Below are 21,370 nucleotides of genomic sequence, written 5' to 3'. Positions count from 1 at the left end.
TAAGCTTATGAAAAGGGCTCTCAAAACCACTTCAATTTTCCATTTAGCATAAATCATTCTCTAGAAAACTAATCACTTCGTATTATTATGATTGAAAAGACGTTCAAAATGCAGAACAATCGATTATAATAAATCTCAGCCCAGGCGCTTTTGCCAGAGCGCCAAAAGTTTTCGTTGGCGACAAAACTTGGCGCTGCAAACTATGAATCAGTTCCGAAAAGCGTGGTTAGGATTAGTGTCAGAACTGTAAAGTGTGTTTTCCTGTAAGGTTCACAAATTCTAAGCTTCTTTACTGAGAACTTAAGAGCGGGATGTTCGAAATCACTTCACATCACGTCTTCGAATCATTTACCCTACGTCTTGTGTACGTTTATAAAATTTAAAGATTAGGTATTTACTCTAACTGACATATAAAAACACGTTTAAGTTATTGAAATCGTTATCAAAATAAGTGATGGATGGATTCAAATAGGGAATTACTTGAAACTGACTAAAAACTGATATTTTTCTTAACGATTAAAGAAACCGTAATGATTTGCTTCAAGTCTTGGTGAATAAAATAATGCTTTGGAAACTGCAAAAAAAGAATGCTAACTAATATAAAAGTTTTATCAGTTTATGGAGTACGTTTCTCATTTAAATTTCACTCAAAGCTACAAATAATCAAATAAATGAATTCATTACAATCCTAGCTCACAACTGTAAACGATAGTGTGAAAGTAATAAAAAAGGATTATTGGAAACTAAGGTGTTAAGTTATTCAAGAACAGAGAATCGATTGTTCAGCATGTTCCTGTTTTGTGTATCTTTACTACTGTTTGCTTGTAAGTATGTTTTTATTATTTGTTTAAACAAACGTATCAAATTTAACCATATGCATTTTAACTATCTTTCATGTACAATACAATACCTAGATTTTTTTCGCTTTTGATTTGAAAAAAATATGATGTGTACATGAGTGGTTTATTAAGGGATATTTTTCAGAATTCAAAGAAAGCAATAAGTTTTTAAAAAATTATACGTTAGTAAATGGTGCATATAAAGCAATTCAAAAAACTGTTAAATTAAGGACTGATTAATTGCGAAGGACTGCTAGTCAAAACAGCATGCAATTAAAAGTTAAAATGGCAAACAATACTATGGAAAAATGATATAATATTATAGACAAATATCTTTAAATTAGAAGAAAGGAAATATTTTACAAAGAAATATTTACGGAGAAAAAATTCTAATACAATTACCGTAATGAATGGTAATGAAAAAATACTCATAATTCTGTTTAATGGAACCAAAATATACGGTATTTAAAGCAATCATTTGGTAATTATTTTTTATACAATAACGAAGTATCGAAAGTTCAGGTTCTTAGAATTATAGTTCTTATTTCCAACATTGTGAAAACATTGCTAAAATGAAAAGTAAATTCAGCCAAATAAATGTTCATTATGTCATCATCAAAGGTACTATTTTAAAACTACCAAATTTTACCACATTCATCAAATTTTAGATCGTAGTATAAAACTATATTTTATTGTTAATCTTACCAAAATCATTACCAAAGTGCTTCGGTGAAAATTACGGATCGAGTTGTAGAATGTTTCCATAGAGCCAGAGACACGGTATATTGTATTATATTCCGGTAGTTTCGACCAAAAATTTTTTTCTCTCAGAGCAGATAAATATTATCTTTATAAGTTTTGCTATACAACCAAAGAAATCTTTATTTTAAAAAATTGATTTATGCCAATGTCATTCATCTGTCAAATGAAAATGCATTGATTGATTATTATTTTTATTTGATTTTTATACGTCTTAATTTAATCAATATCTTTAATAAAAATTAATCCGATTTTTAATGAAGCCTTTTTTTTTAATTCTTTTCATTTCCAATGGCAAGGCAAAAAGGTACAAATAGAAAGATAAAATAAATAACGCATGCAAATGCACGTAGGATAACAAAGAAAGAAGACCGAAGCCATTGCCTTAAAAGTTCTCTTGCTTCCCAATATCTTGAGGACTCAGTGTGTCCATGAAGGAGTTTCATAGCAAGTGACTGCGAAAGACAGTAGATCATTTAGCCGCAGAGCGTTGCCCGAAGTTCACCACGAGGAGGTAGATCTACGTTGAACTCCAATGAAGTTCTGTTCTAAAAAGTTTCAAATATTTCCATATGCTGCTTTTGCGTTCTAACTCACTAATGCTGTTTTCAAAGCCTTGCTTTCGATTGCTCTCTTGATGCTTAAGTGTCACAAGTCTACCGGTCATAATTTCAGTGCTTGTCTGTTACTCAAACTGTATGAGTAGTTTATTGCCATTTTTAACTTTTAATTCTCTCGACGATTTTTAAAATCTTTGTTTCTGGTCTTGCACATTTTATTCGCTTGTAGTAATTTTTCGTAATTTCTTTGCATTCCTTTAGGTAGATTTGTTAGTAAGAGTCAATGCTTTGCAAATAATTGCAGGTAATGAAAACCTGTATCTTCACACAGGGTGGCATATTTCCCTTTAGTATGATATGATTTTCGTGAATAAAGTTCAAAACGATTTTGATTCTTCTGTTTATTTCATAGATGTCACAGAATTTTGATCTCTGCCAAAAGTAAATAAACTTAACTTCTTCATATTCTACGCTGTTAACTTCTTTTTCCTTCATTAAAGTTAGTTTTTGTCTTACGTAAATTAATTTTACTACTTCATAACTGTATCGTTGATCATTTAGTTTTTTTTTCAAAAATTTATTACAATATCATAAAAGTTGATTATAGATTTTTTCCCCTGTTTTAATGTCTTGAAATAGGTAGTGCTTACGTATAAAAGGCGATTTTGCAGAACAGAAGTTAATAATTTAGGTGATATTGTGTTCCTAATCTTTTTACTTGTTTGCTTTCCGAGTTGATTCATATATATATATATATATATATATATATATATACTTTAAACCTATCGGGTCACAAAGTCCTCCACGTTCCCATAACAAATCATACCTCTGGGGTAACTGAATTGATCGTCTTCTTGTTCAAGTCGAAATTACGATCTGTGAATAAACGGATACATGAACGGGTTTGCCCTATAACTGGGTTGTGAGTGTGTGGCTGAAGTTGTATTTCTGCTATTGATGGCACCACTGAAAAACAGTAACTGTACCATTTGCCTTAAATTCGATTGGTTTCACCAATCAGGCTTGATGATATTTGCAAGTGGAATTAGAAACAGCAACAACAAGCAATAGAAGTGATGGAACTTACAGCGGTGGCAAAAGCCTCCTCACCGTCAATGAAGACAAAGCAGTGAGGCATTTAATATTCGTTACATTCGTTACTTAACTCGATTAGTTTTTTGATTCCTTGAATATGATTTGTAATGTGGAATTTACTTGTAAAACCTGCTTGCGCTCTAAACTATACTGAGTTCGTGAAAATCTTATGAAAAAATTCTTGGAGATCAAATTGAGGCCTGCCTTACAGTTCTATAGTTTTTAACACTTCCTTCATTTCCATTTGTTCACGAAAAAAGCTATCACTTAGTGGGATATTTTTGTTAAGAATTTGATAAAAAAAAATGGTAGTATTTTTGCGAAATATACAGTAGATAATTATGATAATATTAATTTATAAGTCATTTTTTCTTGAGCATTTACTTCCTTTTATAGATTCGTAAAGTATCCATTTGTATGGAAGTAAGATCTAAAATCTTCGCAAGCTGCATTTTCTTCATTAGTGTTTTTATTTTTTGAACATATAGATACGCAAATAATTATAAATATGATTTCTCAATCAATGGTATTTACATTTATTAAGCCTTTTTAGTAAATAAATTTATTTTAAACTAAATTAATTATCAATTAAAGAAACAAATTATGAATATAAGTGTTTTTGAAAATCTTAATTTGGTTTTCACAATCATAAATTATTCATTTCACTAAACTAAATCCTGAAAAATTTCACTTTAAATTAAATAAATAAATTATAAAATTCTTTGAATACATCGCATGAATAAAAGAAATTAAATGTTTTGTGAAGAAAAAATTTTTTTGTTTCATTTAGTTTGAAATGAATAACTAGTATAATTATGTTATGTAGTAGTTAATTCTTATCTTTTTTCAAACTTTTTTCATAAATTTATTCAAAGAAAAACCGTTGTCAATGCAAAAAAGCGTTTCTTTTTCTAATCAACAGTCTAATTATTTATTTACGCAATTATTTTTTACATAAAATTACTCCATGATTTAAAATTGCTTTTCTGCAAATAAAAATGCTAAAAATTTTTCTTTCTAATACATTTGGTTAAATGTTTTTTTTTTCAAAATATATTTTGTGTCATTTTTAAAACTTTACATTTATGTATTCAAAATGGATTTTCAAATACAGGAAAAGGAATATGCAATTTTAATGAATCCAAGGAAACCAAGGGAAAAAGGAAACTGAAAAAAAAAAAATTAAAATGTCTATCATAAGAAATTCTAAATTTTAACTTAATTAACTTGAGTAATAATTTTTTTATTTTCGTTTTTCTCATTTCATTTATGTAACAAAGCAGACGTAAAAATTCAAACAAATATTTTTTAATTTCCTCTAAAATTAATTTTGATTTTTTCTTATTAACCACTTCAATTCTTAATATAATGCATATTTTTAATTAATGTTACGATGAATGATCGAAATTTATGGCTGTTGACTTCCACCGGTGAATGTTGACAATCACAGCGTCACTTTAGTAAATGTCCAAAATATATACTAGGTCTAGTTAAGTGCCACTGTTCGGTATACATTTGCCCGGTATGCCCTACATAAATTTTTTTTAAGGTCAAGTGCCATTTCTCAGTAAGAATTTAACCGGTACTCCGAACACTGATGTCTCTCCTAATCTATCCATTGATATTATAATATCAATGCATAAATTAATATCAAATCGGATATAACAAATATTTCGGACATTCACGAAAGTGACTATGGAGTTGCTGACATTTACCGGTGAAAGTCGACATTCTCTTGATTTCGGTCATTGACTTTAACATTAATATTCGATAAAAGGTAAGTAAAGTTTGAAAGGAAATTACTAGGATAAATTTATACTATAACTATAATGCTTGTTTAAATATTAAACACTTTTAAAAAATTTCAAAGCTAGCTTATGGTATGGCCAGTGATCAGTAAAAAGTGTTTTACTCATTGAATATAAAACACATTTGTGCCTGGAAAAATATAATGGTTACAAAAATACACGCCTACCCGTTAATCTTTTCTTGTTAGAAATATAACAGTGACCACAAAGTGATGTTTTGGTCGTAAAGGTCATCTTTAATTTGGTCCTTGAAGTTGTTTGAAACTCAGGCAATTTGCTTGAAGAATAAAAAAAAAAAAATAAATAAATAAATTAAAAAAAAAAAAAAAATTAAAAAAAAAAATGAAGCATGGTAAAGTAGTGCAGTGCTGCTATCTGTCGAGGAGTGAGAGAGTTACACTTTGGTTGTCAGGGGTCACCGATTTAGAAAGAGTGTGAAAGAGACATTCTTTGGTTCTGGCGGGGAATGAATTCTTGATCTCTGTGTTCATTGCTTGCTGCCGTAACAACTCTGGAAATGTAGTATAATTGAGATAGGAAGCTTTATTAAACTGGCCTTTTAAGTTAACAGTCAACTTTACTAATTTTGCCTAAGTTTATCACAATATTGGGCCCTTTCTCAAAGCACGAAGCTGGCAGCATAAATGAAAGGTCTTCTCAACTTGAACTTTCAAGTTGACATAAGAATATTTTACCGGCAACAATCTAAAAAATAAAATTAAGGTCATTACCTTTTGCCTTAACTAAGAGTTTAAACATGCCACAAAACCAAGATTCTTCAGTATGGGTTCCTCACCCTCTGATATTTCATTCTAGTTCTCGCTCGCGGATTTTCAAGGGATACAAAATTCATATGCGATTAAGCAAAAATCCTTGTTTCTAAGATAGACTATACTGATAAATCGTTGGATACAAGTCCGGTGATTGAGGGGGATGCTTATTTTTCTCCTTTAATATTCAAGGAAAAAAGTTGTTGCCGTGAGCCATTCTTATGGGCCTTTAGTTTGGTGTTATGGACATGCATAACGAGAACATAGCGAAAACAGAACCCATTTAAATACATTTGTATGCAAGCTTAATGAATACCTAGCTTAAAAAAAGCTTAAAAATTTGCTTGAAGATAAAAATATTTCATTTTAAAATTTTTCTCAAGTATTTCTTGTCACCCTGCAATAGAAATAACTGTTTTCTTTTTAATTTTAAATATTTCTTGTTCAATGTGAACGTTTCAAATGTACTTATTACTTAATTAAATAGTACTTAATTTAAATATTATGAAGTGCATTTATATAAGAGTTTTTTAAGCGAATCATTATCTCTTTAAGTTTTTTTTTTCAATTTTCGACTCATTAGAAAAAAATTCTAAATTTGTATTTTTAATTTTGAGCGTTAATTAATCTATATCAAAAAGTAACACAGAATTGCACTGAAGAAATAAATACACAAAATAGGGATTTCTCCAGTGTTTGTACATCATAAATATATTTCTTTATCTTTAGTATATAAATATATATATAAATTAGATTTAATTAAACGTTTTAAAGTGTATTTTAGATGATAGTTTTATTTCTGGAAGAATGAATTTTTCCATGCCACTGGGGAAAATTTTTTTTTTGTTGCATGAATTATTTTGATAATCTGTATAAATTTTCAAAATTATTTCAATGTTTTTGATATAGTGCCCCGATAAATACGTAATAAAATAAAAAAACTTCCACATATTCATAGAAGGGGTAAAAAGGAGTTAAATCAAAACTCAATTTTCTCTTTCAAACTCTCAATTATTTGTAAGCACTTAATAACCAATAAGAATTCCTTCTTTTTCTTTCACTAAAAATAAGGAATAAATTATAATTTAATCAAATGAAAAATTATATTCACTATCATAAAAATCGAAAGAAATGAAATGGAATGTTTTTATCAAAGTGAACTAATCGATTTAGTAACAGAACTGAAACGGAACCGAAACGGCTAGACCGAAATGACATATACAGTGAATACACATGTATATAAACGCATAAGTTTTTTAAAACTTGTACATTCAGACAAAGTATAAACTAAACTAAAACTATCATTCTGAAAAAAAAATTAGTAGCTTTCCTAAAAAAACTAATTTCAGATTTAAAATCCCTATCCCCGAATTTGGCAAAATGAATTACTTGTTTTAATGCAACAAAAAATTCGTTAACCAGTGTAATCATTACTTCAAATTTCATTTGTGCTGCTCTTTTCATGCAAAGATCTTATCGGTAAGCTCTTTTTATTTCGGACAAAAGTGAAAATGCGTGTTTAAGAAAATAGACATACAGTGGCAGTCAAAAGTATTCGTACAATGAATTTTGAAGTGCTCATCGCTTCATAGTATTTTATTAATTATACTACGTCATTAAACACAGATACCAGGCCTTGTATCCTTTATTTTTGAGCAATTTAATCAAAAGAAGTTTTCTTGTAAAACAATTACAGGAAAAAAAATATAAAAAATAGAAATTAATTATCAAAACTTTTGTGTCAAAAGTATTCGTACACTTAAGAAATTTCCCTAAAATTATATAGTATATCACAGTTTAATACTTAGAAGGATACCCTTTGGCCTTAATTATTGCTTTCATTCGACTTGGCATTGAATCTACCAACTTCTTTGTAATATCTGGTGTAATTGATGCCCATTCTTCCAATATGGCGGTTTTCAGCTGATTTTTATTTTTTACTCCTCGATTTTTGATTTTGTCGTCTAAAATACTCCACAAATGCTCAATAGGATTCATGTCTGGTGATTGTGGAGGTGTGTTGAGTGTTATATAATACCCAGAGCTTAGCATTATAAGCTGTATGCTTAGGGTCGTTGTCTTGTTGAAATATATAGTTAGTTTGAAGGCCCATTTGTGAAGCGCTAGAATTTAAATTACTTTTTAGAATGTCAATGTACTTTTGGTGATCCATAATCCCATCAATGATGTGCAATTTACCCACTCCATGTGCGCTCATACATCCCCAAACTAGAATGTTACCACCGCCATGCTTTACTGTCGCACTCAAATTTTTTGGTTGTAGCTCTGTATTCTTTTTACACCACACAATTTGTCTGCCATCAGATCCAAACACGTTAAACTTGCTCTTACCCGAGAATATAACCCTGTTCCAGAAATCAGGATTTTTATTAACATGCTGTTTGGCGAAAGACATTCGTTTCTTTCTATTAACTTCCGACACAAAAAACTTTTTTCGAGATACTCGACCATGGAATCCTGATTCGTTAAAAGTGCGGCGTATAGTACTTACCGAGATCGAAATTCCCTGCTTGAGGACTTTTACTGCCGGGGCACTCAATTTTGGATTTTTCTTAATCAATCTTACGAGTCTGTGCTTAATGCTAAGAATTTTTGGGCGTCCACTTCGTGGAATATTTTCAACAGTGGGCAATGTCGATCTCTGCACTGTAGATCTTCCAATAGCAAGTGATATCTTTCTTAAAGAGTTTCATTATTCTTTCAGCGAGAGAAGTTCCCTTCCGAGCCATCTCAATTTAAAGCTTTTTTTTTTCTTTCCTCCAAGCCCTGAGCATGTACCTAGGTTATGAAAACCCTTAACCATATAGCTCAGGACTTGGCCGCTGGTCCAGCTCCACTCCAGCCTAAATAACATAATATTCAATTTAAAGCTGTATGATTGACAACAAAAAATGCGAGTTTCAAAGCATAAGAATGAAACAGATAAAGCGGTAAAAGTAAGAATAATATAAAATTTCGCCAAATATATTCCCACAAACGATATTTGGCGCACAAATTGTCTTAATTTTATTAATTTACAACTTGAAATGTGGATGTACGAATACTTTTGAAGCACGAGGTTTAGTGGTGAGATTCAAATTCTCACTCTATCGAGGAGCTCTTTATGACCAAATTTAAAAATTTCCTCTTAAAAATTCAAATCATTCATGCAACAACTTGAAAAACATTAATATTTTTTGAAAATTTCAATTAATTTTTACGCAATTTCAATTTTTATTCACTTTTGAAGTTAGTAATTTAAGTGTACGAATACTTTTGACTGCCACTGTATTTCAAAATGAATGTTTAAAAATGAACACAGCCAAAAATGTGCTGTTTCAATGCTCAAGTCAGATTTAAAAACGAAACGAGGAATTTAGGTCTTACTTTTCTTTAATTCTTAAACACTACGCATGATCATAATGGGGTAATGTTCCAGACTTCAGAGGGGTAAGCAGACTGGGTATTTTACAGAAGTAAAGTTTTAAGCATCTATTTGCATTCAGAACGCTAAGCGCTGAAATAGTTTCACAAAATCCTAATTTGTACAAAGTCAATTTCTTAATTCTATAATAAGTATACAGTCTTTTAAAAAGAATTGTTGGTTTTAATATCGTTTAAAATTCGTCTAATTTAAATAAACTGTATCAAGTGATTTTAACAAATGGACACCATCAAATTAAGAACTTATTGGAAACCATTAGTTTAAGAAAATAAAAATTTTCATAAGAGACGTTTGAAAACGGAATCTAATGTTATGTCCATTTCCTTAAACACGCATTTCGAACTGTGTCCATCTTTAAACATTCATTTTTAGCTATGTGCGTTTCCTTAAACACACATTTTCAGCTCAATCCAGAATAAAAAGCTCATCGACCATATGCTACTGTTTTATTAAGGGTAAACATGTTTGCCTTAAAGTAATGTTTGAAAATAAATAACATGGTATACTCGAGTCTGATTTTTTGAGTTAAAATAAAGGTTTCTTAAACTTTATCAGATTGTTTTTCACCTTCTAAATGAAAAAGAAATTGCTTCAAAAGTCCGAATTTTTTGAAATGATTAAAAACTTTTACGCAAATAGTTGAATTTTTCTTTAAAACTTTTAAAAATAAAATGTTTTATTGTTCATTTGTATGCTGATAAAATTCGGTTAAAGTTTCTGGATTATACCATATCCGATTGTTAAATTTTGACAATTACTACTTCACATTGTGGAAATCTGCAAAAAACAGAAATCCAGATCCTACTCTTGAGAATTCTTAGAAAATTTTAATAGCTTTCGAAATTGAAGTGAAAAAAATTTTTGAATCTTTAGCGTCAATAAGAATTGAGTGATTTTTTATGACCTTCAAAACTAATGGCATTAACATTTTTAAAATAATTTTTCGAACTAATGTCATGATATTCTGAATATTTCTTAGCCCTGATACAAATTGTCTTGATGCATTGGTATTTACTTCAAAAAATATATATTTTTGTCATAGTCTATTACCTTTCTATTTTATAATGTTAAGCTTATAAAAAAATAAACTTTAACATACTAAAACTCAGTTTACTTACTTACTTTTATCATTCATATTTTACATATTTTTCAAACCTGATTGTAAAAATTAACCCCAACCGTAACTTTTCCTTGGTCTTTTGAAAATTGCTTCAATGCAAGTTTTTTTTTTGCTTTTAATTCTTGATGATATTAAATTAAAGACGCTTTAAACACCTCTAAATAGTAAAATAAATACGGTATTTCCTAGATTTTTAAAAATCTATTTCCGAAGTTACTCAGAATTATCTATGTTGATTATTTTTGTTGTTATTTCTTGTGCTGACCTACACAAACCAACGATAAATAGTTAGTAATAGTTAGTAACCGATAAATAGTTAGTAGCGATAAATATCCGGGAGCAATGCTAAAGAGCATCTGAAACGTCTTTTATTCGAAGCATCTCCCCGGTTCAACAGGATATCAAACTGGTTTTAATTTTGTCCGCATTAGCGGCTCAAAATATTTAGATTGTTTTTAATAAAACACAAAATATTATACATAATAAACATATAATATTATTTCATGTTTATTAATCTACATAGATTTATTTGATATTTAAATTAAAATTCAAGTTTCTGCTTTTCAAAATTTTCAAAACATTGTAAATTTTGTCGATTTATTTTATCGAATAACATAAACATAATAAAATCCATTTTAGGGAAAATTTTACCGAAGGAAAATTTTTAAATGATCCACTCATTATGAATAAAGATTTTAAGCGATTATGTTTCTTGGAATAAGCGCATTATGTATGCCTAAAAAAAAACAATAAGTCTTCGTATTCTCTCCCAATCATTATCTTATTAACAATAAGTTTTAAGCTATTGTAGAATTTTAGATTTTCTGCACAATGCAAATTGTTGCAATACGTTTTAATTATTTATCTTGAAAGATTACGAGTGCAGAATCGTTGTTTCATATTTGTGTAACCGTTCTTTGTCCTTCTCCTTCAATGGAAATTGTAATTTAATAAAGTCAGGAAATTAAATTATCATTGCTTTGATCTGAAACTAGCGAATAGATGTAGACTATGAAGGCCCTTTTATTAAGTATTTTCGCATTGTTTTTGATGTGAAAATAAATATTTTTACCCATTTTTAACATATTGTGTTGAGATAAGAATAATTAAAACGCTTCTAAATTATTAAAGAAATAAATTGGATGCACTTCCTTTAAATTTATAAGCACATAAGTAAATTAATTTCCGTTCAGAAACTCTTAAAATAAAATAAAAAAGATAAAGAATAAGAGTATCACTTTGTTTTCACTCAAACATCGTCTATTTTTATACTTACCGTATTTTATTGTATTCGCGATATTTTGTCTTTGGAAGGTTTTAACTTTGTAGAATTTCCTAATTTCTAGAAATTTATGTTTTACCTTTTTTTAACTTCGAAATTTTATGTTTGGTGAAATTTAATGTTTGTGAGATTTTTCTTTGCAAATTTTTGTAACTTTGTTTTTGAGAAATTTTGTGTTCCAGCATTTTTTTGAAATTATTTCTGTAACATTTCGTTTTACGAGAGTTTGTGTCATAAAGAGTTGTTATTTGCTACGTAATGTTCCTGCAATGTTTTATTTTTCTTAAGATTTTGAAATTAGGAAATGGGTATGCAATATATTACGAAGGAAGGAATTGATATTTTCTGTTAACAATAAATATACCTAAATACGTCCGCTAGTAAATAAGCAAATAAATAAATAAATAAATAATCGATTAAATAAATAAATAAATAAATAAATAAATAAATAAATAAATAAATAAATAAATAAATAAATAAATAAATAAATAAATAAAGTTAACAAGGGAGAGAAAGACGACTGCGACACGATGGGACAGCAGTGCTGTGCTATTCCTTCAAAGATTTGCAAATTCTGAAATCGAAAATATATCCTGTCTCTGCTATATTTCTTTTAGGAAAAATACCGGCATTCATCTACTTTCTTTCTAAATCTGCAAAGGCAACTTTCGCAAGGAGCCAGTTTGGTATTGAAGGAATACAGTTGCATGTTTATTGTTTCGTAACCTTTTCTTGTGGATCCCATGCTTACTTCGATGTTAAAATCCGCTTTAAGAACCAACTAAAAACCTCCTGGAGCATTTCAACACCTTTTCTATTTTCTGCATTTTTCCTAATACATTTAAAATAATTAGAAGTTTTTTCTAAGTGGATTTTCACTCGTTTTCTGCACATGCATTGCCTTAATAATGCATATTATATTTCTTCTCTTTCTGTTTCAGAAAAAGGAATAATAGGGACAAAAAAGTAAAGATTGTCTGTTTGCCAGTTGATTTTGCTCAGCGTTCGAACAAAAGACAAGGTACTTAAAATTAACGAGCGTAAAGTTAATTAGAGAAATTCAATTTTCGTCAAGTTCTCTAAACTAATCTTCCTTCTGCATTATTAGTGAAAGTTGTTCGAATTCTAAGTTTGAAACAAAAGGGAAAAATCTACTCTCCCCCCCCCCCCACCCGAAGATGTGTCTTCCGGACATAACGAGCTGCGAGATTAAAAGTATATTTGGCAAGTGAATCCAATTAGAGTTTGCATATTATTGTTTCCTTAATTATTCGAGAATTTATAAATTTTAATGATGTTACAAATTGGACGTGATTAAGAGACTAATGAAAGAAACTATGCGAACGAGTTGGAATCGTTCGTTAAAATTGTTATATTCTTTTGAAGTATCGAATTATTAGAATTTGAAGTCGCATATGAGATGAAAGTTTTGATTCATTTACAGACGTAGCATTCTTATTTAAATGTTGCAAACCGAAATATTTTTGCTTTGTTTTATTATTTCCTTTTTTAAAATTATTTTAAAGAAATGGCTAAGAAAACAAAGCTTTATAAGAATTTCAAAAAAAAAAGAAGAGAAAAAAATCTAGGAGGCTCTGTTTTTTGCTCGCTTCTCTCATCTACCCCGTAATTTCTTCACATGCATCATAGTTTCTTTTTTTAATATCATAATTTTTGAAAAACAAAAAAACGAAGATTAAAGCAAAATGTAATTATCAGAATTTTGTGTAAAAAACATTTTCAAAAAAGTTAATCGTAATGAAATGAATTATTATTTTAATTTGAAATACAATCAACTGCACTAGAAAAAAAATTGAATTTTGGTTAGAATGCCTGATGCAATAAAAAAAGATATAAACGAGAAAAATTTTACTCGTTAACGGTATATAGCGATGAACTTCTAGCTTTACAACAATTCAAATCAGAAACGGTTTTCCTTAAATTAGAGTTTCTATATTTTAAATATGAATTTTAAAATTTATATCTGTCAACATCGAATCTTTTATTTCTTTTCCTGTTTCTTTCGACATTAAATCAATAGCGAGCTTATAAAATAATAATCTTAAGTAAGATAAATAAAATTTCCTAGAATAGCAGATGAATAGTCATTTTTTAGAGTTAAGATAAGTAAATAAAATTCGGAATAAAATATTTAAAATTACAATTCAATTCGAATAAATACTTGAAAGTTACAGAGTGGTCCAAATAGAATTTTATACTGCAAGTTTAGTAGTAAATACAAGTTCTCGACCTAATTATCGTATGTTGAATTCATCGTGATCCCTGTTCGCTCACCTTCGTAATTTCAGGTTTCTAAGTCTTTTAGCTTTTGGCACTAAAACAAAAATGAAACTTATGGTTGGACATTTTAAAGGGTGGTGGCCGCGTCATTACTGCATTTCGTTTTTTTTTTTAATTCAGAGAGAAAATTATTTTTTCTGAGTTTTCCCAATTAATTGACATTTTTATGTTCGGATTGATAATGCATGCACAAAATTTGTGGTGAAACTACCGTTCTCTATGGTAATGAGAATTTTAGTAAGAGAAATTCCTTACAATTATGGTGAATCTTAACCAAAATATACGGTATTTATACTAATCATTTGGTAATTTTCCCGATAAAGGTTCATCGGAAGTTCTGGTTTTCAAATTTATAGTTCTTATTACCTCACATTTAGTAAAAATAGAAGGAGTAAATTTATTGTTATTTTAAAAGAAAATTTGACCAAATTAATGATTTTATGTCATGCCGAGAGATATCATGATAAAATTACCACATTTTGCCTCATTTACGAATATTATTATTGACGATCAACTAGGTTTTATCGTTAAGGTATCTGACAGGGCAAAATCTTTGAAACCAAGTTTATTATAAATTTAGAATTTCTTTACTCTTACCTTTCTAAAAATATTTTACTTTCGTTCGTACTACAATTATTTACCAAGTTATAGCAGTTTTTCTTCAAGGTGATACTGTAACAGTGGATGGACCAATGGTTTCAAGTCTTTAATTGCTTTTATCTCAAAATGAGATTTTTTCGCACTTTATACCACCTAAAACACTATATATCATGTTGCTTCTAAAATAATTCTCTACATTGCTACATGAATATTTATGAGAATAGTACGCTGGATTTGAACTACAGATAAAGAGAAAAAAGTAAAATTTTTTATGCAAGTTTTTTCGCAAGTATGTAATTTCTTAAAAATTTACTTTCTTTTTAACTACAGATCCCAAACTCAGTAGTATATGCACTTGCTTTTAAGATAATGGCTCAAAACATTGCTGATAGTATTCTAAATAAAATTCTCTAAGGATTTTTTGTTGTATGAGATGGAACTTTTTTGACCATGTTTACCAAATCTGCCAAAAACGCCTTATTTTAAAATAAAAAGGGCCATTTAATAAAATAATAACAATAATAATAAATTATTTTATAAGTTTTATAAGTTTTTACACATGATAAAACAAATAAACTAGTTTTTTAAAATTTTGCAACAATTATTAATTACATTAATTATTAATTAAAAAAAAGTTGTCAAAACTAGTCGGATACCTTAATTGTATCAAAATAATTTCCAAAACGACTCCTAATTACTGACTATTTTGGAGCCAGAAACACGTAAATTTTACCATATATTTTTGTTATAATAATAAACTGAAGAGTTAGTGTTTCTTACAATTCCAGAACCGTTTGCGAAATCGTTCTGAAATTCTGACAACAGTTAGGGGTAATTTTACTCCTCAATTCAAAACGTCTCTCGAGATTTCAATTAATTCGTTTAGAAGAGGTTTTTGAAAGAAGGATTCGTCTCAATGATTAGGGGTTAGCTTTTTTAAAAAAAAAATAAACTATACAGACGATTGTATTTTTCAAGTATTTTAAATATAAGTTTTATGATATTTGTTAGCTTATAACTCTGTTTGAAAAGAAAGGGATTTGTTGCACGTTCTTTAATATTTAATTATTTTTTGTTTATTATGTCAGATAAGCTAAATGATAAAATTGAACATGGTAGCATGGATGGATTTTATCATTAAATTCATAATTCTATAGTAATCCAAAAACTCGTATATATCTATTTTCTAGTTATGCTGCTTAAACTCGTTTCTACAGTAAATAACCTAAAATCTACGGCAATTAGAATAAAAAAATGTAAGTTATAAACTGAAAAACAAAATTAGTTAAGAAAGAATACTAATTGTACATATAAAATTTGTATTAAATTGTATACATAAAATTTACATACTGAATAGCATAAAATATCTCTATGCTGTTATTAACTACCGAAAATGAGTTCTGCTTAATCTCATAACGTAAAGCCGCCGGTGAGATCCACAAATAATAATAATTAAAAAAAAAGAAATATTTTAAATTTTTTAATTGTGTTTGTATATGTCTTTCAATTAGTATATGATTGTAGTGTTTTTCTGCCCTGATATTTTTGATTATCTACATTTTCACCTCCCTTAAAGAAAAACGGATATTCAGGGAGACGCTAATAGACAAGCAGATTTTCTTGAAATAAATAACAATTCATTAAAAAAGGAATTTCTTCGCGCTGCGATCTCTTTCTTGATCAAATGCCGTGAGATGTAATTTACACGTTCATTCAAGCAAAGAAACATATATTCTGCCACCGTGGCATCATACGAGGGAACATCAACTTAAATGTTTTCCAACAAATTTCACTGAATGAGACATAATTACTTTTCGAAGAAAAAATCTATTTTTCATCTGCAGTTCATTATATCTTCCATCTCCTTAACATTTGACATTCGTTCTAGAACCCATCTATCGAAGAAGTTAAACAAAAAAAAAAAATCTAATCCCACCGAAGGAAAGGAAAAAAAAACTCTCAATTTTATGCTCTTTAAAATCTCTCCTAAAAGACAAACTTTCCAAGTTCTCCACCTCCCCCACTCCTCACCACGCATCATTTGTTGCCACTCTCCTGGTTGAAAATAACTTCGGAAGATGCTCATTAAGACAATCAAGAAAAGACATCTTTGGAAACTGGCAACACTTAAGCACAGCTGCCGCGACGCCTGGAATTATAGGAGTGTTTAAAGACGCTAAACATCCCCGAGTATCGGTCGTTTAAGAAAAATGAAAAAGCGGAAATGCGTAAGCAGCCCATAATGGTTACATCGTTTTGACATTAACGTAAGATGAGTTTTGGGAAAGGAGTAATTTGCAGGTATTTTCTTTAATTACTCGGATGAGAAATAGATGTACGTCTGAATTTGGCAGCAGATGTATTCAGATGCTTCAATAGATACGCAATGACATAAACATCTAATCCAATGCCTTAAGCAGTAATAGAGAATAATTTCGCGGTATAAATTTAAAATAGAAGCGGGTAAAATAAGGTAGTTTAAATACGGGGATTAGAGATTGTAAATTGCTGCAAATTTCAACACTGCGTATATTTTGTACAGTTTTTATACAAAACCATTGAAATTTAATACTTTTAAATAATCAGATTTAGTGAATAGTTCATTCTTCAGTATACTCATTTGATACGGTTTAGCACTATCATAATGATGGCCTGTTGAATTTTTGTAATAAAAAATTTTGTATTTCTGAAAATTTTTTTTAATGAAAATAACTAAGTCGCTTATATTTTGTACAGTTTTTATTTAAAATGATTGAAATTTAATACCTTTAAATAATCTGATTTAGTGAATAGTTCATTCTTCAGTTATATTCATTTGATATGGTTTAGCACTATTATAATGATGGCTTGTTAAATTTTTGTAATACAGATTTTTGTATTTCTGAAAAACAATTTTAATGCAACGATTGAAATTGAATACATTTAAATAATCAGATTTAGTGAATAGTTCATTGTTCAGTTATACTCATTTGATACGGTTTAGCACTATTATAATGATGGCTCGTTAAATTTCTGTAATACGGAATTTTGTATTTCTAAAAAAAAATTAGTGAAAATTATTTATGTTCCATAGCATATTTATGGAATTTAAATAAATAAAAAAGAGTAAGACAAAACCGGGCACCAACTCCTGCTGTTTATTGGAAACCTCAGGCTACTAGTTGTAGACAGACGCCCTTATGTTTGGAGATGAATGAAAAACGGAGGAGGAAATTTATTTATCTACGATGATTTTTAAAAATTCGATTTGAAAACTTTAATGCATTAACTTAATTCTGTAGTTTATGGAAGATTTATTTTAGGTGAGTTCTATATCTGATTAAGCCTCTTTTTAGATATTGTTCAATTATTAAAAGATGTTTTAAATATGCTACATTTATTTTATTTGGGGGGGGGGTAAAAAGGTGGAGTGGTGGTTTATAACGGTAATCTAATGAGTCAGTTAAGGCTAAGTAGCTTTTTCCCCAATTATCCAATTAAAATTTCTGGAGAATTGGATACAATATTTCATCTGTAAACTATGGGCAAATGACGCCTGTAGCTTTGTAGAGATACTTGATTAAAATTTTATTTTTAATTTCTGTTCTTAAGTCTCATAAACTAACTTAATTTCTATTAATTGGTAATATATTTCTAACGTTTCCTAATTTGAGACTCTGTTTATTTCTAGGCATAGGAGGCTCATAATATTAATATGTTGTTATATATTTCATTACCAAACAATTCTTTTTAAGTATTTTTGGGGAAAAGCATAGTTTCCACTTTGAAAATTTGTTTCTGTTTCTTCTGTGCTATGTAACAGAATTTTGGAAGTTTTTAATATATCTAATTGAAAGCAGTATTAAGTAAGTGGCTCACCACATTATTGCTCAAACTCTTTCAATTACTAAAAACGATACAAAATTTAGGATACAGAAAAAGTTTAATTAATAGTTAATGTCTTTAATTAATTTTTAATAATATGAATGCTTTGAACTCTTATTTTGCTATAATTATTAACAAAAAATGCGAAAATTAATTGGATTAGCAGTGGAAAATATTAATATTATTGATTAAATTTTCCATAATATGAATGATTTCCACTCTTATTTTGCGATTATTATTAAGAAAAAAGTGCGAAAATTAATTGGATTAAAAGTGGAAAACATTCATATTAAATTAGGAGTAGAAAACATTAATATTAAAATCAGAGTGGAAAACATTCATATTAAATTAGGAGTGGAAAACAATCAAATTAATGAAAAAAAAATTTTATGATGTGAATGTTTTCGATTCTTATTTTGGGATTATTATTAATAAAAAATGCGAAACTGCATTAAGTGGCGAATTTAAAGAAATACTGTTTTATACATAATTTTTATTATGTTATTAATCAAACAAAGATTTACTCATATATTTATACATTACCTACATTTGCCCCTAGAAATAAGATTCGTATAAGTCAGAAATGCATGCCAAAATACATAAGAGTTTTATCGATATTTTTGAGAAATAGCTTTTTGCCTCAAAATATATGTTATAAAACTTGGATGTAAAGAAAATACGTAAAAAATATCACGACTCGCTTTAAATTCAGAAAAACCTATTTTTATAAGTGCTAATAATAATACACGAGAAAAATACACAGGATGGATAACTCGAATAAATTCGAATCGAAAAATCGAAATATATATTCGAATAAGACATTTTTTAGACTTGTGTTAACTTAATATCTGAATTACTTAAATTATGTGATAAATAGAAAAGTCCATGGAGTCATGATAGGTTAAAAGTAAATTGAATTCGTTAAAAAACGTTATAGAAAAATTTAATGTCTGTAATATATATTCATAAGTTTAAAGTTGTAAGATAAATAATATAAAATAATTAAAGTTTGAAATATGTTAGATTAAAATTTATTATCTATAATATATCATATTAAGGTTTCAGGAGTAAAATAGATTATTTTATAATTTAAGGTCTTATAAATACAATGTTAAAATTAAATATACTACGTAAAAATTAAATATATTATCTTAAAATATATTATAATAAAAACAAAGGCATAAAATATATTGCATTAAAGCAAAATTTCTAAAATTTATTTTATTAAAAATTTGGCTCTCAAGTATATTGCACTAAAATTAAATATCTGAAATAAATTATAATAAATTTGTATGTCGAAAATATACTGCTATAAAATTATATATTTTAAAAATACTTAAAAAGAAACTTAATCATTCATAATTGTTTTCAAATGTCATAAATTTTTACCGTTTTAGACATTTTTCTACATTGTTTTACACTAAAATTTATTTTTAAATGAATTTAATTTACCCTTATATGTAAGGTTTGAAGATGATATTGTAAAAAAATAAAATTATTAAAAAAAATGGTGATAAAAGTAAAGTTATATATGATGAAAGATTAAATCAGAAAAGTAGAAAATAATGAAGAAAATGACATTATTGCAGGAAATCTATTAAGGAATATTATCAAAAAATTGGAAATTTAGATGTAATTATTTTAGTACAAAATTTCAATAAATTAATGTTTGTTTACTTACTTAAATTGTTGAAATATTTTGAAACTTACATACGTTTTTAGTTTTTCAATACTTTTTTATCATTTACGATGGTTTCAAACAATATGGCTTTCAATAGCGACAATAATTTTCAACTAACTTTATTTTTTCTCTTGAATACGATGCAAAGACGATATCGTAAGTAAAGCAAATCATTAAAAAAAATAACAATAATGATAAAAAGTCAAGATATAATTTAGGATAAAATAAGAAGAGCAGAAAATAAAGAAAAAAATAGGAGATAATTTTATGTCGGAAACATATAAAAAAAAAATATTACACAAATGTCAGAAATTTAAATGTTATTATAGGTTATTTTGACATCTTATCTTAAAGCAGTGTTTTAACCCATTTGGAAAAGCGATGTTGCTTTAGGCTTTTCATGTTCACAAACTTTTCGACTCGATCAATTTCCTCACCATAGCCACAAATAAAGAGCTCAAAGAATTATTAAAAATAAGGTTTTCATACGCATGCATGAAAAAGCAGCACAACAATATGAAATAAGAAAAAATAAAGCCAGACGGTATTCCAGTACTTCTAAACATTGATATTTTTTCAGATAAATTTTTTTTTAATATTAGCATGCATTTTTAATGTTTTTGCATCATCTCAAACACCAATTTAAAGTATTTTTATTTTATTTTTATGATTAATTTATTAATAACTATTGTTTTGGGGGCAGTTTTAAAATAAATTTGAATACTGAAGAAGAAGAAAATATATTTTGCGACATCTTATAAAACGTGCATTGGCTGGAATTAAAAATTCATCCAGACCATTGGTCTACAAGAAGGCATACATAAATTATTACAGGTTGCATACGTCAATTGATGCAGGATGCATACACCAACTGATGCTATCCAGAAAAAGAATTGACTAATGTGTTACCAGAAATCACAATAATGCGATAGCAATTTTCTCTCTTTGTTTCAATTAAATGTAATTATGATTATTTTTAATTATCCTTACATAATTAAAAACGTAACTTTGCACTAAGCACAATGCAGTAAGAAATTAAACACGCAGAATCTTTGAACAAAATTGTCTAAGTCATTCACATCAACATATAAAATTATCACCTGATTAACTTCAAACAAATGAAGCGTGCCGCTAAAACATCAAAACAAATTGCAGTCCACTCATCAAAGGCTTTCTTATGGCCGGCCATAAATATCAAAATAATGCCACGCGTGCATTACTACATCAATTTATGCAAATCACGACC

The 21,370-nt window shown here is 28.2% G+C and overlaps 1 protein-coding gene across 3 annotated transcripts in view; it reads left to right on the top strand.

The window, feature by feature from the left end:
* Positions 1-234: 234 nt before the first annotated feature.
* LOC107448201 (cell adhesion molecule Dscam1) overlaps positions 235-21,370 on the top strand; it is a 255,187-nt gene continuing 234,051 nt past the window's right edge. For all 3 annotated transcript variants that reach the window (XR_006225556.3, XM_071177674.2, XM_043045821.3), the window contains exon 1: positions 235-824. Coding sequence is in view for 2 of the 3 variants with exons in the window: in XM_071177674.2 (XP_071033775.2) it covers positions 788-824 (37 nt within the window). In the remaining variant the exon portion in view is untranslated. The remainder of the gene's footprint in view (positions 825-21,370) is intronic.

The sequence above is a fragment of the Parasteatoda tepidariorum genome, chromosome 3 (assembly GCF_982258835.1).
Source record: "Parasteatoda tepidariorum strain Cologne lab strain chromosome 3, Ptep-v5.0, whole genome shotgun sequence".
In the NCBI taxonomy this organism is placed as follows: domain Eukaryota; kingdom Metazoa; phylum Arthropoda; class Arachnida; order Araneae; family Theridiidae; genus Parasteatoda; species Parasteatoda tepidariorum.
Note: the sequence above shows the minus strand (reverse complement) of the source record. Positions and strands in the feature narration are given on the sequence as shown.